This window comes from Hirundo rustica, chromosome 5 (assembly GCF_015227805.2).
Source record: "Hirundo rustica isolate bHirRus1 chromosome 5, bHirRus1.pri.v3, whole genome shotgun sequence".
Classification (NCBI taxonomy): Eukaryota; Metazoa; Chordata; class Aves; order Passeriformes; family Hirundinidae; genus Hirundo; species Hirundo rustica.
This window is the reverse complement of record NC_053454.1, coordinates 15289078-15311070: the sequence shown is the minus strand read 5'-3', so window position 1 is coordinate 15311070 and position 21993 is coordinate 15289078. Positions and strand designations below refer to the sequence as shown.

Here is a 21993-nt window from a genome sequence, read left to right as displayed (position 1 = left end):
GGACAGATATTACTCATAAATGTTCTCATCTGGGATTTCTGATCTTCCAAAGTAAGAAGTGCCCCCAGAGAAGTATTCATTTCTACATGTTGAGCATGCATATGATCAGATAAACTGTGTGAAACGTAATAAAAGTGTGTAAATAAAGTAGACCATATATATCAGGTTGTACATTTTTGAAATTAGTTTATGAGGTACAAGGGAAAGCTGAAAAGGTCTGTGATAAACTTAACTGTTGTTAACCCCAGGGTGAGGTTTGTAATTGTACATTTCAAATATGTATGACTGCATTTAACCTTTTTTTTCTCCAAACAAAATTTCCCAGGGCAAATATTCTGTGCATTGACCTATCAGTGTGTCTTAGCAGTGCTTAAACAGGGATATCCCAGGAAATTCCATCCCTGGGTAGCTGCTCGAGTTCAGGATCATTATTTGCTTTTTCATCTCCTTCTCCCATTCCTTTCCTGCAATCCCTGCTGCTGTCACAGAATCCCGGGATGCTGTGGGTTGGGAGGTTGTTCCAAACCCCACCCAACTCCACTGCTCTCAGTTTGGGGTCTGAGTGGTCCTGCCTGCTGCTGGGGAATACTGGGATGCTTCCTGATGGGAATGGATCAGGGAATCTGAAAAGGTTTGGAAGGGACCCTAAAGCCCATCTAGACCCTGAGGTTTGAGGTCTGCAGGAAGGATCCCAAAATGTGGGGTCTGCAGGAGAACCATTGCAGCAGGGAAATGAGACTGTGGAAGATAAAGATCATGCAAAGCAACAAAGCTGAAGAAGAAGCAAGAAACATAATCAAAGTAGCAGATACAGAAGAAACTGGAGACAGAGCAGTTCTATTACTCAATACGTTTATTTGCTAGTCTAGTAAAATGTGTTGTATTTAAACAGTTATGTAACTGTTAGTCCTAAGAGAAATACGAAAATATGTTATCATGTCAATTTACCTAACCATGTTTTTCTAGAAATGCTCAACTTTATAATTAAAAAAGGCGAATTGTGGGAAGACAGAGATAGTGCTAAAGACAATCTTGCCTCCCATACACTGCAGCTGTGTTAATTATCAAAGAGTGGGAACAGCCTTGCCTTCACAGCTACGGGTGTGATAAAAGAATCTGGCAGTGACTGCTGGCAGTGCTGCAAGGAGGAAGGGACAGGAGGTTGTGCAAGGGACAGACAGGGATAGGTGGCTGTGCTAGGGACAGGAAGGTGTGAGCTGGAACTGCAGAAGGAAGAGAGAATGAGATGAAAGGCCAGAGCCACATGGAGCTGCCTATAGGAGGCTACATAGAAAAGGTATGAAAGACTTTTAGATAACAATGATGCTTGAAGCCTTTCAGAGCTCAACTGAAGCACTCTGAGTGTTGTGGCCATCTCTATGATGACATATGGTGACTCCAAATGTGATTTGTAATTGGGCTGCAGGATGAGGTGCAGTGGAGACAGAGCCCAGCAAAGCTGAGAGCAGCAGGTGAAGCTGCCAGTCCAGACTTGCTTTTGACACCTGGAGTACAGGTGAGTGGCTGGGGACTCAAGTATCAGGAAAATAAAAGATTATTTAGCTAAATAACATAGTAACTAGTGTTAAACAGAATATAATTGAGAAAGTTACCAGCTATGAAGGTGAAATAAGGGGTTTTGAACGCTTGTAAGTTGTACAGTTAATGAACAGTTTGGAGGCCATGGAAGTCTATAGAACTGTTATATGAATATCTCTCTGAAAGCTCTGCCCTTGTACAGAGTTTGGAAGAAAGATTTACAGAGGAAAAAGAGAAGCATAAATCCAGGAATAAATGAGGCTGAATTTTTCTAGCTGCTGAAATTTCTCCTCAATGACCTTGGATGTGGCCCCAAAGGGACCCTGGGGCTACTGAGGCTCTGCCAGTCTATGGTGTCCAAGTTCTGTGCCATTATCCCTGGTTGTGGCAAGGAATTGGTGCTCCTTCCTTGCCTCCCTGGAAGTTAATGAGCATTAAAGGAGGCTGGCCTTGTGTTGATAACGAGCTCTTCCTGCAGATGACTTGCTCCAGTCCCTGGTTTGCTTGTGTCGCATCCCCAAAATCAGAAATTTGGACAGGGAAGTGTTTTCCAAGGGCTTCTCTGGAGCTGCAGGCAGCGATAGATGAGGGGAAACATTCTCTGTCTGGGATGTGCTGGATGGAAACTTTGGAAGGACAGGCTGAGGCCTGGTGGGTGCATTTCCAGTGCCAAAAGGATTCTTAGGATTCCTCTGGAAGTGAAACCTCTCAGCAGGAATCCTTTGGTGGCTGCTACCCCTTTTGCCCCCAGTGACTCCCAGGGTTAGACAACCTTCGCAGTTGAAAGTTTAATTTATCCTTACATCTGTTTCATTAAGTTTAGTTCATGCATGGCGATGCTTCTGTTCACTCTGTACTGAAAATACTATTTTCTCACAGGTCACAATGCAGTCATTGGGTGATAATGTTATTTGGTCATTCAACCTGTGCAGCTACATTATCCCACTATGATGCTTTGTAGGTCTGCTGTAAGAGAAATCTTCTCTTGGAGTTTTATTGCAGAGTATGCTCTGTTGTTGAATTGATTCAAACCAAGAAATTACAATGCTTATTGGCCCAGTTATCCCCTTTTAACTTCATGTATACAGTGCATGCTGCAGGTTCTTTCAGATGTACTCTGACCTACCTAGAAATTCACTCCAAGAAATCTTTAGTCTTGTCCTACCTAAATAGTCCTATGATTCTTATTCAATAATATTTTTGGAAGAGGTTTAAACTTGGGGGCCATCAAGCAGTTCATTATCAGTATGAAAATGTGTTGCAATACATGCACAGTAATACTGCTGAAAAACATTTTCAAAACAATCACTCAATACGGCAGATGTAAGAATCTGCTTCCTTCTCACCTCCTGAAGAGAATTATATTTAGTAAAATTTAAGTTACATGTCACGATCTAATTCTTTCTGTACAATAACTATATCTAAATTATACATGTTCATAGAACAATCACAAATGACAAGTATTACATTTTCTACTTGTGTAATTATGCTGCACTTCAAGGGTTTTTTTTTTGTTGTTTGTTTGTTTCTTTATCTCGAAGCCACTCAGAATTTTCTGGGAGGGTAAGGTGGTGGTACCACAGAGGGCCCTGCAGACAGTTTTCAGGGCAGTACTGTGTTGTTACTATCTAAGACACCATTGTAGACAGGGTTTGTTTGCTGCCTATACATGTACTGGCTATTGCACCATCTTTCTGGAGTTGTGGCCCAGGGTACAGTCTGAGTGAAAGCACCAGTAAATTTTGAAGAACAGTGAAGTAATAGGGTGGTATAAAATAGGAACTTTTTCTGCTTTATTGAGTCTCCTTTGTGCTAAAATTGTAACAGTTCTCTAGACTCATCAAATTTTTCCATCTATCTCTTTTTAAAAAAATAATTTTAGTACTCCTGGAAAAAAAAACCCAAAAAGTGGCTCATAGTGTCTTGAAGACAGGTTAGTAGGGCCTATTGCAGAGGCACCCTCACAAATTTCTGCTTCACTCATAATCTTGTTAACCTTGTAGAGCCAAACCTAGAGATGGTGGAGGCCACAGTATCCACTATTAATGGTATATTCTTTTTTTTTTTTTTTTTTTCAAAAATATTCAGTCCTCATGACCCATGAACTGGTCAAAATCCATGTCAAAATTATGGTACTTCCAAAAAAAAAAAAAGTAACTTTTCTATCCATTGAACAAGTTCTATTAATTTCAATACCGTTTCATCATACATCACTTTTACTTGATTTCAGATAGACTTAACAATTAACACAGTTATGAAGAAAATTAATCTGTCAGATTAATATTTTTCAGGTTATCTAAAAGCAGTATTACCCTCAATGTCTTTAGTTCCAGAAGCTGCAATGAAATATTCATATAGCAGCTAATATTTTTTTTCTATAGACTGTAATAGCATCTCATATACTTTATATTTCTCACTTCTTTGTCTTGTGGTATTGGATAACTTCTGTTTTAAAAGCATTTCACACACACTTAGCCTTTGCTGCCCCTTAACTTTAGCCTCACAGATGATGCTTTCTTTTTCAGTGCTGTATAATATCATCAAACATACATGTTCTAGATAATTCTGTGAAAGTAAATACCAAATACATATTCTTTCTGTTTTGAAATTAAGTTATCATTTCAAAGATTTGCAGTAAACATGTTGTCTTTCTAAATAAGACATTTGGTTTGATGAAATATTTTACCTTAGTTTTCTAAAGTACCCCAAAGTACAAATTTTCTAAAAACTGAGAAAAAGCATATATTCACTGCAGAGATCAGTCTGTTTTGAGAATAATGATATTTATAGTTTTGGTTTGTTTTTTTATTTTTCATAGACATGTTAGTTACTGTTATTGTAGAATGACATCTTTACTCAGGTTTATATGTAAATCATCTACCCAAAACAAAGGCTGAAGGGCCAAGAAGCTGTTCCTGTTACAATAGTTCACTTGACCAATAGTTTTGTGTAGATTTATTAGTACATGATATCTTCTGCTGTAACATTCACTTCTTCTGTTTTAGTCTTAATTTTAGGGAAATGAATCTCACTAGTGGCTATTAGTAGCAAATTTACTGCATGTGCTGTGGCACTTGCCACACAAATCCAAAAACAGTCTTCAAAGCGTTCTTCTAAGATAATGAACCGAAAGACATTTTCTCGAAAATTGGCAATTCTTTCTGTGAGGTGATGAAGTTTCACAGCAGCCATGAAGCTGGTGACTGCAAGTACTACAAATCCACCTGCAACAAAATGAAATAAGTATTCACCATTATCAAGTCAAAACAAGATAGATATTTTGATCTTGCTTCTAAAGACATATTGAACACATCAGTGAGCATATACAGAGTAGGGACAGACAAAGGCATGGCTGAAACACCTTCAAAATGCTTAGGCTTTATTGTATGGGCAAACATACTTTTATCTGTGACATAAAGCCTAAAGGCTGGCATTCATAGCTCCTGTTAAATGTTGACTGGACACAATAAGCCAAGATGCCACCTGGAAGTTCTTTTTTAAAAGGTGTGACTTTACTGCCAACTTCATTGTATTCACAAGTATTCAAGTCAAAGAGGTATTTAGTAAGGCAAAAGAAGGAACTTGTATCATTTTCTATGAATGTGACTAGAGAAAAACACTGGAAAATTACTTTACCTGCAAGGAAGTTCCAAAGGCATGCTCCTGCTGGACCGTTAATAGCCCGATAAGGAACTTTTATTGCGTTAAGAATGCAGAATCCAAAACTGACCAGAGAAAAGAAAATGGCCACACAGAGGAATATTATGATCATCACATGCAGACCTGTATTCAACTTTTTCACCATGTGTGGGAAAACTGTCAAGAAAAAATAAATTGTCTATTCAGTGTATAGGTTTCCTTGATGATGGTAAACATCATACTCTGCAGGGGCTTCAAATTCAACTTATTTTTAAGGAAAGCTTCTTTCATGGAGATGTGGAATTCAGCTATTTGCACACATCTCAGTTCCTGATGCTTTATTTTTCTGTGCATCAGACAAACCAGGGATATTCTGTTACAGGAATAATCTTCTACATAGGATCTGTGAATAAGGATTCAGGCTTAAATCCTGTTTATTTATCTAGCAGTGTTTATGTCTTTGTCTCTCCTGCTGTATTGTCTGCTAAATACTTTCCTGTCTCTTTTTCACCACTGTTCTCTGTACCAAACTCTTGGTTTTGAGCTTCTCATTCCTGTCTTATGCTTTTAATCTCATTCATTTGAAGTCTGAGAGTCTCCATTTTCTTGTTCAGCCCCTTGCTGCTTAAAATAGTATCACTTTTTTTCTGTGTTTATTCTCTCATGTTCTTCTTTTTTTCTAATCCTCTCTTTACTGCTGGCTCCAGTGAGATCTGCCCTGACATCCTAATCCCACAGGTTGGCCCTTTAAGATTCCCTTCTAGGTTTCTCATCTAGTGTTTATGGCCCCTTTATAATTTTCTGGGCATCTGGCAGTGTTTTAGCTACAGATGTAGGAAGCTTGTAAAGTATTGCAGTCAGGTGCGCTTTAGGTGAAGAGCTCCCACGTTTTGCTATTGGCACAAGCTCTCCTTCAGCAGCCTGTCACTCACTTGTCTCTAGAGAACAGTTATTTTCTTGGTTCTGTCTTCACAGACACAGTTCCTTTGTTGGAGGGCCAGAGTGGCCAGCAGCAGGAAATGTACACCTGAGTGTTTAGTTTATCCTGCATAATCAGAAGAAATATGAGTAGGGAGTTGTAGGTGACATGTTGACTGACAGGAGAGAGGCTGATTGAGAGGAACACTAAAATACAAGATGCTCAAGAGAAGACCTTCAGCTAGCATAGCACTGCTCACTTATACGTATTTTGAAGAACTCACTTCCTAATTTCTAAAAAGTTACTACAAAGGAGGCATACTATGTTATAAACAAATAAATTCCTACCTGTGATGCAAAACTGACAAAAAACCCCAAAGTCTAAATAAGCCACCCAAAAAGTAGGCAGCAATAGTTGGTAGATGTCACCATGAACTTCAGGCATATAATTTGATCATGCCAGGATAGAATTACAGTAGATTCTGTAGAAAAAAAGCATACTGTACAAATCCCATCCAAAAATGATGTGATTCAATAGATCTACCCTTTCAGTAGCTTGTTCTGGTGTTGTAGTTGGGCCTGGTGCACAGAAGAGCTGCAGAAGACTCTGACAAGAAGAAATGAGGGGAGTAAATGAGAATCAGAAGTATATATCAGAAATGGGATTCCATAAACTAGGTTGCTTTCTGACTGGAAAATAACTGGCAGTTTAACAACAAAGCACATGGAATTAAGCTTCCTTACAAATCATCAGAGATTTTAGGGTAGTTGTAAGGATTATTTGGTCTCTTTTCTGAGTCTCGCAGCCAAGTCCCAATGACATACTCAGTGAGTCTTAGTACACAGAAATAAGAATCCATGAGAAGGGTATTGCCATGGGGACTCCTGACACAGTCCAGCAGTGTTTGCTATGCATGGGAAAATTGCATGGCCTCCCCAGCTTATTTGCAGGGCTTGACTTAATTGTCAAACCAGAAGCATCTTATGCCAATTTAGGTGCCTTAGGACCATCATAACAACCCTGTGAGTCTAACCTACATGCTGCACTATAGCATAGTGCATACTATAGATGGGACACTTCTAGAAGCTGCAGCTGGAGGCTAGATGATGCATCTTGAGGAGTACAAAAGAGCAGTGGACACCTATTATAGCAACTGAATCACACTGTCACTGTCCCAGCTAAAAGAGAGTGTGCCTGCCATAAGTCTACTCTAGTGAATGTTAACAGAGTGAAAGGGGATGTACCAGTAGCAGTAAATTATTGCAATTTGGAATTCTGAAGTGTCAGAGGTATTGCAATACTGCACCATATGATGTGTTAGCTTTGTCTTGATCTATGGTGCCAGTGAAGTACATTTATATTATCACACTCCCCATGAAAAGTCTCACAGTTCTTGCTGAGTTCAGAATGTTTGGAGATTAACTGGGATATTCAAACAACAAAAAGTCAAGTCAGACTCAGAACCCCCAGTCCTGTTCATCGCTGTGCCAAAGTAACAGCTTTGTGTATTGTTGTTTGAAACCAGTATTGTGAAAATATCAAACTCAGTAGAGTTATTAAAATACTTAAAAGGGGAAATCTCTGCAACACTTGTTGACCAAAATGTGTATTTGTGCCTCCTGCACTTAATGTTTTACAGTTCTAACAGAGAATTACTGCTAGCTTCAGTGAAAGCTCTGTTTGTCTAAGGCGTGCCAGCTCACGTCCTTAATTGCATATTGGTGTACTCCAGAGTGACTTTGGAACAAAATGCCTTCCTCTCAGGTTGCACAATAAAAAAAAATCAGAAAGTTCATTAAATAGTCCAGAAGGTTGTACAGAATTTTAAAGGAGATTGGCCATTTTTTTCTCATTCTCTCTGCCAGGATGGAGTGAAAGAACTGGGACTGGATAAGCATGACTGCTATGTCCATGTCATGAAGTTGCAGTTTCAATCACAGCATGAGCAATAATTTGGTTACTGTAAAAGTGACCAGTCCAAATTAATCCAGTTTAACAACTGGTCATGCTGATCTAAGTTGAGGTTGTTCTGGTTCTTCTTTCCATTCCCTCCGAAGTCCCACAGCCTTCAAATTTTTATAGAAGTGCTTGTGCAGTTGTGTAGTCAGACATGATTGTATGTGAAAACAAGTGTTTATTTTTGTAGGTTAAATTTTTGGCCAGTTTAACTTCTGAACTACCTCAACTACCAGAGCCATTGCAAAGGATGGGACAGGACAGCATTGCTGTGGGCCTGGGAGAGGGTGAGACTGCAATAGCTTCAGCTTGCATTGGCTTAAATTTCAGTAAATCTGTACACTGAACTAAAAATCTTCAATGCGAATTACCATTTTCACTACAGAACAGGATGAGTGAAATTTGGAAATAATCCAGCATACAGCTCAGTGCTTTCAAGACCTCAAGAAATCTTTTATATTAAGAGGAATACATTTAGAAGAGTTTCTACATTTGTTAAAAGTTCAGCAGTTTGTCTCCCAGCTTAATAGAAAAGAAGGTAAGACTTTCTTCAACACGTTAATAAAGTTAGTGATACGTGCTGTGGTAGATATTTGCATTAGGACAGCCACAGAAATACAGAAATGTGTCCAGCTGATTAAATCTCTGTTTCTTAAAGGTAAAAAAAACCTCAGAAGAGTTCAAGAAGGCAAGGACAGAGGTAGAGAGATGGCAGAGCAAAATCTGGCATAGGAAAAAGTCAGTCAAGGAGAAAGTATGATTTACAGGGTCACCTCCAAATGACTTCCACCCCCTTCACAAGGCTGAAAGGAAACTCTGCATCTAGTCCTAAGGATTTTTTTCCCCAACTTGATTCCAGGATTACAGAATATAACTGTAAGAAAAAGCATTTCTGAAATTATAGAAATTTTATATTCACACTCAAAATGTCAAACCATAAAGACTTAATATTTATTTAATAATAATAATTTGCATTCTAATGTTCTGTAAACAAAAATAATAAAGTGCTAAACTTGAACTAGACATTAGACTAAGTATTCAACCAAAATTGTACTTACGTGTGAATTTGGAACGCCGTCCGCCCAAGCCACACTGGCGTATTTTGCCGCCCCGAAAGAGTCCGTAGTAAATTTCTCCAATGAACTTAACCAGCTCTGGGTCTGTGGCATTGACCAAATCAGCCCCTGTTTTGCAAAGGATCTTTCCAGTCATCCACTTTGGGGTCCCCATTGCAACAACAATCAAGATAAAAGACACAAAACTTATTAGAGAAGCCAAGGCAAATATTGTCTTTTTAAAGCAGCCAGGCATCCTAGTGCTTTCAAGGGATCATCTTCAAGCTCTCTCTGCAGTAGTCAAACATATGTCCCATTTTTCACCATGTTCCAAAATTCACAGTTGAATACCAGGCATTTCAAAATACTTCTCTTTGTATTTCGAAGGTCCAGCAATTAATCTGTATGGTTAAAAATCAAGGCGAAAAATACATTTTGGTGCAACAACATCCTGAAATTGTTGCAAGGAACGGCTTCGTTATATTGTAGTGCAGTGATACTTCTTTTTGCAGCAAGTAATCCTATCTATGTGGCCTGTCTAATATTTCCTCGGGGGTTTAATTGTCCTGCTCAAATGACATCAAGTTTTTTACTGCAACTTCGTGAAGATTGGAGAAGAATCCAGTTTCTTAGATTATTTTAAAAAGTGGGTAAATATCTGTGTGCAAGGGAGAGAGCATTAAAACAACATCATTTGGCTGAAGGATTCTGCTGTCGCCTCAGCCGTGCTGAGCTTCCCGGCGCTTGCTCCCACCCAGCCTCTAAATGTCACTGCAGGCAGAGTTATCTGAGGGACAGAAATGACGGCTCTGGAATATTCTGGATTACAACGGGGCGCACGAAGCCCCTCGCAGCCGGGCTGGCCCGGCCAGCCGTGCCGTACCCCGGGGCACTCAGGAGGTGTAACACAAGCGACAGGTGCTATGCCATGAGCGCTAAAGAAAACCGGCCGTCATTGCCTGCACTTCTACGATTACTGCTACCCGAGCCCTGAGAGGACCTTCAGAACCACTAATTAATTAATTAACTAGCAGTAGCAGGAGCCCTGGGGACTGGTAACACGGCCCCTTGCCGTGTCTCGGCCGAGGCATCGGGCCTCCTCCTCCCTCACCTCTCCCGGCTCTGCACCCCACGGCGGGCAGCCCAGCCCCGCCCCGCCCCTCGCACCACCCGCGGCCGGGCGGTGCAGGCCCTCGCCCGCCCCGTGAGGCGGCCCAGCCGCGCCGGGGACAGCAGCGCCGGAGCAGCGGGCATGGCGGCGGGCAGGGTGCTGGTGTACGGGGGCCGAGGGGCGCTGGGCTCCCAGTGCGTGCGCTACTTCAAGTCCAAGAACTGGGTAAGCGCCGGGCCGGGAGGTGGCGGGGCGGGGAGCCCCGCGGGAGAGCGGCCGTGCCCCGCCGGGCCGGGCGTGCCGGGGCGCGGGCCGCTAACGCGCCGTTCCTCTCGCCACGGCAGTGGGTGGCCAGCATCGACCTGGCGGAGAACGCGGAGGCCAGCGCCAGCGTGGTGGTGAGAGCGACCGACTCCTTCCCCGAGCAGGCCGAGCAGGTGGGTTGGCTGCGGGCGCGGGGCGGCCGCCGCCGGGTGAGGCGATGCAGCGGTGCGCCGGCCAGCCTCCCCCGGGTGTGCGCGTCCCTTCGGCCGAGCGATGCACGGAGCTTCCCCGGGTGTGCGCGTCCCTTCGGCCGAGCGATGCACGGAGCTTCCCCGCGGGTTTGTGCATCTCTTTCTCTGCCGCCGGCGGTGAGCAAGGCGGCTGCAGGGATGGGTCCGGCTCCATGCGGGAAGTAGGAGAGCGGTCGATGGCGGTCGTGTGGCTATACCGCGAACCTCAAGGGCCTTCAGCTTCAGCTCTCGCTTCTTTTTAATTTGTTGTAATTCTTTTTAACTGAATACGCAGAAAGAGCGTAATCCGGGATATTGGAGGCTCAGCACATAAGGCAGTTTTGCTTTGTTTTTGTCTTGACTTTTAAAAGTCACAAGCTGAACCAGGTGAGTTGTAAGGAGGATGGGTTAGGACATCGTAAAATGCAACACTTCTTTCAAATACCCTAACTTAGAAATGTGTTGTAGGTAATTAGATAGCATGCTCCAAGCATATGAACCTAAGCCCCAAGGGAAGCCTAGGGGAATGCACTGGTTTCCACAAAGGTGAATGTGGGAGAATCTCAGCCAGCTCAAAAATATGTTTTGCTTTATTCTCAATAGATAGGATTAATTTTTTACATTTTAAGTTCCAAAGCAAGTTCTGTTACTGATATACTGAATATTTAGCCAATATAGGGTTTTAACATCTACACAACTCCTAAAGCTTTGGAAGAGTAACATAGAATGTTTACAATATAGTTTTCAATACGGTTTTGCAAAAGCTATTGGTTCTTCTTCACTTGATAAGAGATGGATTGTTTGCTATTTACTTTGACAGAGAAAATTCATAGCCAATAAATTCATTACCAGCTGCAAAGTCTTATGTTTGAAAGAGAACAAATCGTAGATATCTAAAAGTATACAAGCTCAAATTTAGTGGCCAGACTCAAACTAATGGTTGTGGTCTAGACAGAAGCAATAATGAGGCTAATCTTTAGTTGTTTTTCTTGCACTGTCATCAAAAGTGACACCAGTAGTCCTGGTCAGATCTGGAGTTTCATTTCCCATATTAAACAACACTGTACTCGGAAGAGAACCTGTCAAAAGCAAGTCTGTAATGATTTTTGCTAACAATAGAGGTAAGGGTCAAGTGTTTCATCCCTGATCATTTATTTCCAGTGACAGCACACACTATGGCTTTCATTTGTCTGACTTTCATTTATAGTTCTTTTTTAACGCAGTTGTTTTGAGTTCATGTACTGTAAATATTAATTTTCTATAGCTGTTTAAATTGCTGTGTCCTTTGTTACTCAAATACGTAAGTAGGAGAAAGTAGCTTTAAGGCATTTGTGGTGTTTACCTCTTTACGTTATCAGTGCAGTATTTTCAGTATGTTCTTCTTCTATGTGTTGAAGGTGACAGCAGAAGTTGGAAAACTTCTTGGTGAAGAAAAGGTGGATGCAATCTTGTGTGTAGCAGGAGGATGGGCTGGAGGCAGCGCCAAAGCCAAGTGTAAGCCTTTGCTACAGACGTGATGGTGAAAACATGAATGGTGTCTGAGAGAAGTCCTTAAAACCTTTCTTCCTGAGTCCAGAGAAGGACAAAAGCATAGAAGGACAAACTAGCTTAGTCACAGTGCTTCTTAGTGCTTCTCTGAAGTTTTTCTTTCTGTTAAATTTGCGCAGCACTTAATTTCTTCAGTAATGTTTGTTGATGCACTAATTTTTATCAAAAAATAATTGATGTGCTTTCTGAAGGAGCTCAGCATTGTTATCTATGAGCTGACTTTTGCTGAGATTACCTTAGGCAGGTTATGAAAGACACATTGATGTTGTTTCCTAAGTCATTGCTTTATGTGTCAAACCTCAGTTGCTTCCGTACTTCTCTGAGCTGTTACTGTGCAATACGATACTGGAGGGCACTGCCTATTCATGCTACAGAAAAAACCCCTCAGACTGAAAAAAAGGTTTTAAACATGTAATATTCAGAATGAAATTTATACTTTTTCCACTACTTTGGCGATACAAGAAGAAAAATAACCTTGTTTTCTGTCTGGAGTAAATTTGGTAAAATGTGTCCCTTTCTTCCCCCTTCTGGTTTGTATGTTACAGGCTCCAAGAGAAAGGAGATACAGAAGACATAAACGAATATTTTACAATGGGGAGGTAGAAGGTGGTAGAAAGCATGTTTTCATACTGTTGTTGCACTCTGTGTAACAGGGAGGAAATCAGAGTTAAAAATCTTTGACTAATTTCTCTGATTCTCTTAATCAGCTTTATACAAAAACTGTGATCTGATGTGGAAGCAGAGCGTTTGGACATCGACTATTTCCAGCCACCTTGCCACAAAACATCTGAAAGAAGGTGGCCTCTTGACTCTGACAGGAGCTCAAGCTGCTTTATCTGGAACCCCAGGTAAAATGCTATGCATGACAGCTGCAGGGACACCAGCTGTTTTCTGAGCATTCTTATTTGTGAGGCAATAGCTTCGCACCCTGGGTTCTTGACATCTAGCACAAATGGAACCCTGCAGCTCAAACGTGTGAGGAAAGTGGTTTTACAGGTGGCAATATCAAATCTCTCAAAGCTGTAGTGCAAGCGCATAGAATCCATATTTAAATAGTATTTGACCTGCATTGGTGAAATGTACTTGGATTGTATATGATACAGAAAAAAGTTTGGAAAATAATGGAGACTAGAAGCACACAGCAATGTAAGTACAATGCTTAGACAAAGTTAAATTTCCTATTTGTGTTCTGAAAGACAGAGTCCTTAATTGACCAATCTTTCTGTTGGTGATGACTCAGCTGATTCTGATAACCATGCTTGTCCTGTTCACATTCTGGTTCCAGTCTTTGCTTTGGACATAGATAAGCTTGTTGACTGTTGGCTTTGTCCTAGCTAGCTATTTAATAGAAACTTTATTGGATTTTTAATCTCACTCCTCAGCCGTGTTGGTTTGCATGGAGGAAGAAATCTGGGAGCAATTTAAAATTAAAAAAAAAAAAAAAAAGGCACTGACACACAAGCACACAGGCAACAAGAGGAAAGTTTGAGACAGATAACTCCTATTTTCCCAAACTTTTATTAGTGTCATTTCAACAATATTTTTAAGACACGGATACTAAGTTTTTAAAACATGTGCAATTTATGAATATTCTCGAAAGCTATGCCTAAAACTGTTCAGGCAAAAATATTCTATATATTTTCTAGTTAATGATTAATCTTTTGTGTTTATAGCAACATCTGTTATAGTCAAAGATAAAAGGTTTATTTTTGAGAAGAAGCAGACAAATAATTTACAGTGAAATGCTGACTGACTATACACAAATGAAAAAAGTGAATTCTGGCAAACTCTCATAGTTTTTGTTTGGGTGGTCTTGGGAGGTAGAGACCACAACACAGGAATCAAAGTGATGAGACTTCTGTCACTTCAGTTTTGAACTAGCTGAAACCAGCTGGATTTTTCTGAAAGTCACAGCAGTGCTTTGGGCAAACACATGCAACTTATTAACATCAGGAAGAATTGGGAAAGAGTTGTTACTCAACTTTTGTAAATATGCCTTATTAGCCTTGTTATGACCAGTTGTTCTGGAAGAAATAGTCTTTTTCTTGTTTTCTGTTAATGAGATCTTTTTTTTTCTTGTGAGAAAATCTTGCCTCACATAGTGCAGACTGAAGAACAGTGGCAGAAGCAGTGTGAGTGTGATATCTGAGAAATGTATCAGGCATGAAAAGGTTTCTAAGAGGATTTAGAATGTTTGGTTTAGGCAAGATGAGAGAGGAATATGATACATATGTGAGTATTTTTATCATAACAATAAAATAAGTTAGCTAGTGCTGTCCATGATTCCTCCTAATAAAAATGGATGTTATATACTGTGTCTAATTACATTGTAGAATTATTTCTATTATATTCAGAATACTTTAGGAACACTGGAAAGGGGCTGGATAGCTGTATAGATGGGTAGGAAGAAAGACATTAAGTTGTAGTATACAAAATAGATTCGTGCTCTCTTAGATAGTTTGTCTGTGTTTGTACTTCTTGACAGATACATGCCTTGAGACATCTGAGACCTCTAGCACTCTTGATTGTCCAGATTTTGTTCCTGAGCAGTGTGCCTTATGCTCTGGTTCCTGCTGCTTTTACACTGCTAAATGCTGTCTGCCTAGAAAGCAACAGTTTTTAGGCAGAAGCTTGCTTTCCCTGCCTGTTATTTATTAATTTTCTACCATGAGAGTTGGGTTTTTTTGGGGTGCTGACCAAGTGAATTCCAGATTTGGGAGGGAAGTGAACTGTATCTGTTTGGGTCCAAACTCACAAATACCTTAGTTATATGATAAAAATTAATAGAAGAGTCCCTTATTAAAGTATATGAGCAGCTTACTCTGTTAAATTTGTAAATTTAAAAGTCTGATTCTTTTCTTACTGTGGTAAGAAAAGAATCAAACAGTCTTTAGCTTCTGTCATGTTACTGCTGATATTGAGGGCTGTTCTGATTGTGCTCTAATTTGCCTGTTTTTGATTTTTAGGGATGATTGCCTATGGCATGGCCAAAGGAGCAGTGCATCAGCTTTGTCAGAGTTTGGCTGGTGCCAGCAGCGGGCTGCCATCTGGTTCTGCTGCAGTTGCCATTTTACCGTAAGTGGTTGCGTAGCTATCTCTTGTTGTTTTATTTAATTACTTTAATTACTGCTGTAACCTAGAGCCCCACAGATAGGTTTGCAGTGTCCTAGTCACAGCGCACAAACAGCCTCTCAGACCTACTCACAGAGAAAGGATGCATCTTGACTGGATGAACAAAGTGTTATGCAAGTCACCCTAAAAATGGTTATGTTCTTTTCTTTGCCTTTGCAAAGCAGTAGTGGATGTTAGGATTAAAATTTGATTTAATCAGTTTAACTGTAGCCATGCATTAACATATGATTTCTTTTTCAATGTAGACAGAACTGTAAAAATAAGATTAACTGTTCAGCAGAGTTTTAGACTAACCTCTGCGATAATAGGAAGGCAAAGAATTACTTGACAGATTTTCACTTGATCAAAGATGCTTCTTCATAAGGTGCTGCATACCTATGCTTGATTGGTAAAATTAGGTTACTAAATCAGGTTACTTTGAGGACCTGTAAACCAAAAAAGGTTATCTTTCATTTTTGTCAGGAAAGCTAGTAGAAGGTGTATGGCCTTGTAAATCTTCGCTATGATTATTTTTTTTTTTCAGTCAATTCTCTTGCAAAAAATTAGAAGTATTTCTCTTGTCAGGTCCATATCTAGTTCAGGACCCAAAATATAAGACTAAAGAGTTCTGTACAGAGATTTGGTACACAGTCTGAATTCTCTGCTTTTGATTTCCTTGCATACACTCTTAACACACTTCTTCAGGTCAGACAGGAGCGGCATTAAATGTGTTTGGATAATTGAAACCATCTTTTAGACAGCTTTATAGGCAGGCAGATGCCAAGATCACAGGATTCTTGTTCATGCTGCTCTTGTGTAGTTCTCATGCAAAACTCTGTTCTTAAGTGAATTTTTGAGAGGGTAAATATACCTTGGATTGTCAACAGTATTTCAGTGTGGGAGTTCTGGCAAGTTAACTGTTTCATGACATTATATGTAGCGTAAAAATGTATTGTCAAAGTCAAAACTTCCTATATTTATGCACTTAGTCTCTCGAAAGTGTGGATGTAGTTAGTGCATGTATGCTGTGCAGTACACGTGAACAAGTTTATTGCTGCCATTCCCCATCTGCATGAGAGAGGTGGGAAGGGAGCTGCAAGCTGAGTAGTGGCTCCAATGGGCAGTTCCTCGGCTGCCCAGGAAGCTGGGGGGTTCTCAGTTGGAGGCTTGGATATACATTGAAACTAATGACTATATTCTCTTAACACACAGGGGGATGCAAAGGAAATCTATACCACGTGGTGTAAAAGTCAAGCACGTATTACAGCAGTGAACTGAAGCAGGTGAAGCTCATAAGAAACATGACATATAAATAAAAGGCTTGCTTATCTTTTTTAATCACAGGGTTACCTTAGATACACCAGCGAACAGGAAATCAATGCCTGATGCAGATTTCAGCTCCTGGACACCCTTAGAATTCATTGCAGAGTGAGTATCTGTGAGATAACTAAACACTTCCTCACTGTCCCTCTTGCTGCTGCATCTCAGTGCCTGTTCTTTTTAAATAGCTGTCTTGGATTTGCATGGATTTTTTTCCTCCATCATCATTGTATATCTTTCTAAATCACATTGGGTTTAATTACACAGGCTTCCTGACTGGAGAAAATTAGCCTAACTCCATCAACTTCAGCTTCTCTACATGAGTTACTTCAGCAAGGAAGATAGCCTTAAGCAGCTGGAAGCTGGAGAATTTCCTAAAGCCTGTAGACAAATTAAATTGCAGACAGCAGGTGCAGGAGACACCTGGCTTAAAGATAAGCTGCAAATAAGCATGTCACCTTGGGTGGGATTCTTTTTCTTCTAGACACATTTCATGTTAGTTCAGCTCTCTCAACTGGCAACATTTCTGCTCTTGTTCAGAAAAAATTAGTAAAGAATTTTTTACTATCCACAAAAACTTGTCCTAAATGATATTGCAAAATGCTGAAACTTCAACTGTAGCTTATGCAATGTCAGGCTGAGATTATCTGCCTTACTCTTCTCCTTCCTCAAGGTTAGAGAAGGTGCGGTGTGAGTATTGCCTTCTACCATGTGATGGGGAGTAGCAGAGTTTCTGTTGAGGGTGAACTCACATTTTAAGTCTTTTAGAACTGGCAGTGGAATTGAATTTACCTGTTGCTAGTTGTTCAGAGAGTAGTTTATGTCTGACATCAGTTTTCCTTTTTTCTAAATTTTTTAAGGTGAATTCCAGAGATGGAAAGGATTTTAGTTGCAGCTCTTTAGTTTAAGCCTCTGCAGTTGTCTGATGAGGCTCTTTACAACAGGCCCCGTCAATAGAATTTAGCTGGCCTGAAAATATTCAGAAAAAGATCCTTAATTTATTGTGCTCCAGGGACAGCTTGGCTAGATGTTGCAGTGTTGCAAATTCATTTCTTAAGTTTAACTTTTAAGTAATTTATCCTTATAGGAGAATTCAGTTTATTTTTTTTTCCTAATTCCCTAAAGTTTAACCCCAGTTCTCTGAAAATCGAAAATCTCACTGTGCAATATCAGCATTTGTTGGCAACATCTGCATCTTGGGAAGTATGCAGGAAATCCTTTCCCATATGGCACTTGAATTTTGTGCCCTGGAAGCTCTTATTGGAGAGTGGGATGTTCCAACATGGCAGTTTCTGTGTCTGCAGTATTGGAAGGGCTGAAGGACCAGTAAAATACACTTCACTTTCTCTAGTCTGTTTTGAGGAAGAAGATTATTAAGGAGTCTCCTGGTCTGCTACCTAGAATGTGTCCATCCTAGCATTATTTTGGATGTCTTAAGGTTTTTTTTCCTCCCACTGAGACCACTTTCACAGTTAAATATGGAAATGTTATAATGGCCTGTTGTCAGAGTAATGGGTTTAGCAACTCTATCCTAGCCATAAAACTGTATATCTTTTAAATATATGCTATAAAGGCAACTAAAGTAGCTCCTCCTTCCCCGTTATTAAGTTTTTTTAACTGGGGAAAAAACCTAGCTACTCTGACATTTTAAGATCCTGGCCTTTGAGATATTTTGGAAATCCTGTGTCCTCTAAAGCCCTTTGGATTTCTCTCAACCCTCTGTCCAGTTCTGAAGGTCTGAATCCAGTGATCATACCACACTGAAATAACTAGAGAGAGCAGTAGGAAAAGAAGGAAAAGTAATAGGCTTGTATTTTATTCTTTCAGTCGATATAACTGATAGCAGTTGTAATTTTTTTGTTCTCCCTCACCCTGTTTTATCCTTTTATTTTAAAACAGAACCTTTTATGACTGGATAACAGGAAAGGATCGACCAAGCTCTGGCAGTCTAATCCAGGTGATAACTACAGGTGGGAAGACTGAACTAGTTTCAGCAGCACATCTTTGATGTCAGTCACTTAAAGTGATGAAACTTCAGCAAAGGAGAAGCTGTGGAAAACCTGTCCACCAGTGTAATTTGAATGGCCTTCTGTATCCAGTGTTTGTAGTTATTCCGTTAATGGAACTAGATTTCAAGTAATATTTCTGTGCTGTCAGTGAGCGCTATCAGCATCTGTTTGCCAAATAATACCAACTTGTCTCTAATGAAAATTGCAGGCTTTAAAGTTTGTAGATGTCCTGATTCTGGGCATTATATGGCAACTTACGTGTTTTCTGTGAAATGGGAATTACACTTAACTATGTCACGTGATTGCATACATAATGGTTGGATTTTTTTCTCTGTCAGTAAGTGTTTCTGGCAACTTAACTGTGAGCCTTTCAGTGTTCTATCTTTTTCTGTCTGAGGATATAACTTCACCTGTGCATATTACGTTGGCCGTAGCCATAGGGAGCACCGCAGTCACATATCATGTCTTAGTTGTGTAACACTTTTCTTGTGAACGTTCCACTTAAGTTAATGAATCTGAATAGAGATTACTCACTTGAGAAGGAATTCCTAATTTGCCTTATAGTTCATAAGCTGCTCTCAGGCCTACAGTTGTAGGATAAAACAGTCATTCTGTTAAATGAATAGTATGTCTTTCTCTTAGTCTTGATGGTTCCTGACTTTTTCATAAAGCGAAGTGCCACAAAGTAGTAGAAAAAAGCACATATGCACTTGAAAATGGAACTTTTTGTGCTAAATAAAATACATACAGTTTTATGTACTGAGCTGTCTCCATTCCTGTAATCCCAATATCTTGATAACATTTTAATTGGTTTAATTGAACATATAGTTTAGGTGGGGTAAAGGACTTAACTTTTTTTCATGGTGCATAAAATACATTTTTGTATGTGTTGAAGATCTACTAGCCATGCATGCAGGCAGGCCTTCAGCTGAGACAAATGTTTTCTTAAATCCAGTCATGTTAGGTGGAAGTACAGTTCAGATAAAGAGTGCAAGCATTACCAGTTCTGAGCATGGACTTACATGGAATCAGTACTGTCAGATTTTTGGGACCATATTGAAAGCAATTAAATATGCAAAGCTGTGTGTATATTGTCCCTCTACACTTTTCTGTTTTTATTAACTTCAGTGTTGTGTTGGGGAAGGATTTACTGCCATGAGTCAGGAAATCTTTCCTCTCTTCTCACCGGAAAAGCTCACCATGTGGCCGTGTTAATTTTAACATAGAATGATTGCCTGTTTTGGTATGACTGTCTCTTGTTTTGTTTTGCTGGATGCAAAGGTAGAGGAGAATTTTTCTGTCCTGTCAAACCAGTCCAGGACTGTCAGTTTGTAAATCTCATTTTAAGTGAAAAACTTGCAATGATGCTGCTGCACCAACAGTTTCTCCAGGCTCAGAGTACGGACAAAAACTGCAAGGGACTAGTAGGGAATGAAATCCTAGGGTGCTACTCAATTATTCTGGGAAAGGGGGTAGCTGTCATACTACAAATTAACATGATTTGAAGGCTTCCCTTTGCCAAGCTAGCTAGAACAGTGAATAGTTTTAAAGCATAATTGTGAACACAAGACTTCTGGATTAACTTTCGTCACTTTGCGGGTATAAGCAGAAAGATACAAAAATTACATTATTGAATGTGGAGGGTGAAAATAGAAGTGAGTGTATGGCAGTGAGCCAACTGTCTGTCAAGCTTGCTGCTAAAGATAAGAGATGAAACCTGAGGTGTTTGATGTTAAAGAGTTTTTTTGTGGCTTGTTCCATCCTGTATCTCCAAACTTTATTTCAGTTAATTTGCCAGGAGAAAAAGCCACCCTGACGCTGCAAACATCTGGCTAGCCTGGTTCCTTCAGCTGGCCCTGCTGGTGCTGCAGTGAGGAGCAGAGATGTGTCTTTGTGTGAGTGTGTTCCATATGGATGAACTCCCTCCAGTGCACACACACTACTAATGGAGACTAGTCTTGTGAAGATTTCCGTGGAATTATGGCATGGTTTGGGCTGGAAGGGATCAGCCCAAAACCTCCAAAGATCATCTAGTCCAGCCCCTCCCCCAACCCCCCCTTCAGGCATGTCTTTCTGTTTATCACAGAAATAAGAACATGGTGAATTTCCACTCTAGTGTTGATGAGAGCTTCTCAATTGCTCATATGTTGCATTTATATGACATGATTACCAACACTAGTACTGCAGAAGTTAGATGCTTATCCTCCTTTAATTAAAGGAAAGCAATATTTATTAATTTCTTATATATATATTAAACAGCTAAATTTATTGTATTTTTTACTTGAGACTGTACAGATGTTGTCACATCAAAAAAAATCACTAACAAAAGTTATATTTTCATGAGAAAATCAGTTTCCTTCCAATTATCCAATAAAATTTACCACAAAATATTTAGAATCATGCCCTGCTTCCAAGGAAAACAGAAGTTTTCAAATATAATAATAGCTGACTTGTTCAGCACATCCAGTTCTACAGTAACCCAAAACTGCACTTTGAAATCTTTTCTTGAAATATTCTAAACAAGTGTTGATTTTTTTTTTTTTTTTTAAATAGTGGAATGAAAATTACTACCACAACAAGAAGTAACATTATCTTTCTTCTTCCTTGTGTTGGCTCACTGGAAGAAAACAGATGGGGACTGTAATAGCATGTGGAGATGGTTCAGACTAATCCTTGCAGTGTTGAACAAGGTGAGAAGTAGGCAGACATCTGAAAGGCATTGCAGAAGTCAATAGCAAATGTCACTTGAGATTTAGTTCTGTTATTCTTGCACTTCCTGAAACACCATGTTCTGAAGGCTTTGCTCTATAAATACGGCTGGTCTCAACACGGTCTGTGAGGGCTCTCGGGGTCTGATCGCAGGCTCCCACTGCGGAGCAAGGCTGATCTTCAGCAGTGCCAGTAGAGGGCAGAGACTTCCACTGCATTGGGGAGGTTTCTCTACTGCTAAGGAGTATCTTTTTATCAGTAAGGATTTTAATTATGCCACAGCCTCTGCTGGGAGGCTCATTCCCATTTTTTGCTTTACTGCCCACAGCCTGACCTTTCTGGCCTTTCCTATGCCAAGCACATGCAGCCGACTCCATATACCAGTTCCAGAAAGCATTCCATCAGCCTCAAGCAGAACAAGCCAAAAAAACACAACACAAACCAACAAACACCACCACCACCAATATGCAGACACACACACACACACAAATGAAAACAACAAAAAAAGAAACCAAGGCTGTGAAGGGAGTCCCACAGCAGGGTCTGCCGTTGCTGTCGATGTGTTATCAGCAAGTGGAATGAC

At 40.2% G+C, this 21993-nt stretch overlaps 2 protein-coding genes and 1 long non-coding RNA gene across 3 annotated transcripts; 2 read left to right on the top strand and 1 right to left on the bottom strand.

Annotated features, from left to right (window-relative positions):
• The first annotated feature begins 1135 nt into the window (after positions 1–1135).
• LOC120753002 (uncharacterized) lies at positions 1136–10251 on the top strand. The gene is made up of 5 exons (XR_005700918.2): positions 1136–1297; positions 1427–1516; positions 8244–8340; positions 8439–8591; positions 8712–10251. It is a non-coding gene; the product is annotated as an uncharacterized LOC120753002 (long non-coding RNA).
• On the bottom strand, positions 4495–10024 carry CLRN2 (clarin 2). The gene is made up of 3 exons (XM_040064851.2): positions 9112–10024; positions 5176–5355; positions 4495–4763 (listed from the first exon to the last, which is right to left on the bottom strand). Exons 1-3 carry the CDS (start codon positions 9362–9364, stop codon positions 4498–4500), a joined length of 699 nt encoding a protein of 232 aa, XP_039920785.1. The 5' UTR covers positions 9365–10024; the 3' UTR covers positions 4495–4497.
• A 65-nt stretch (positions 10252–10316) lies between the features above and the next one.
• On the top strand, positions 10317–19460 carry QDPR (quinoid dihydropteridine reductase). Its single transcript, XM_040065617.1, has 7 exons — positions 10317–10444; positions 10564–10656; positions 12111–12207; positions 12969–13109; positions 15228–15336; positions 16717–16800; positions 18592–19460. The coding sequence occupies exons 1-7, from the start codon at positions 10361–10363 to the stop codon at positions 18698–18700; spliced, it is 717 nt and encodes a 238-aa protein (XP_039921551.1). The 5' UTR covers positions 10317–10360; the 3' UTR covers positions 18701–19460.
• The last annotated feature ends 2533 nt before the right edge of the window (positions 19461–21993 follow it).

Bases quoted from the DNA above. Each gene is read 5' to 3' on its own strand.
- QDPR (XM_040065617.1), top strand. From the start codon at position 10,361: ATGGCGGCGGGCAGGGTGCTGGTGTACGGGGGCCGAGGGGCGCTGGGC. The intron at 10,657-12,110 runs GTGGGTTGGCTG...TATGTGTTGAAG, and splicing joins TCCCCGAGCAGGCCGAGCAG to GTGACAGCAGAAGTTGGAAA. The intron at 13,110-15,227 runs GTAAAATGCTAT...TTTGATTTTTAG, and splicing joins TGCTTTATCTGGAACCCCAG to GGATGATTGCCTATGGCATG.
- CLRN2 (XM_040064851.2), bottom strand. From the start codon at position 9,364: ATGCCTGGCTGCTTTAAAAAGACAATATTTGCCTTGGCTTCTCTAATA. The intron at 5,356-9,111 runs GTAAGTACAATT...TTTTCTTGACAG, and splicing joins ACGGCGTTCCAAATTCACAC to TTTTCCCACACATGGTGAAA. The intron at 4,764-5,175 runs GTAAAGTAATTT...ATTTTGTTGCAG, and splicing joins CCTTTGGAACTTCCTTGCAG to GTGGATTTGTAGTACTTGCA.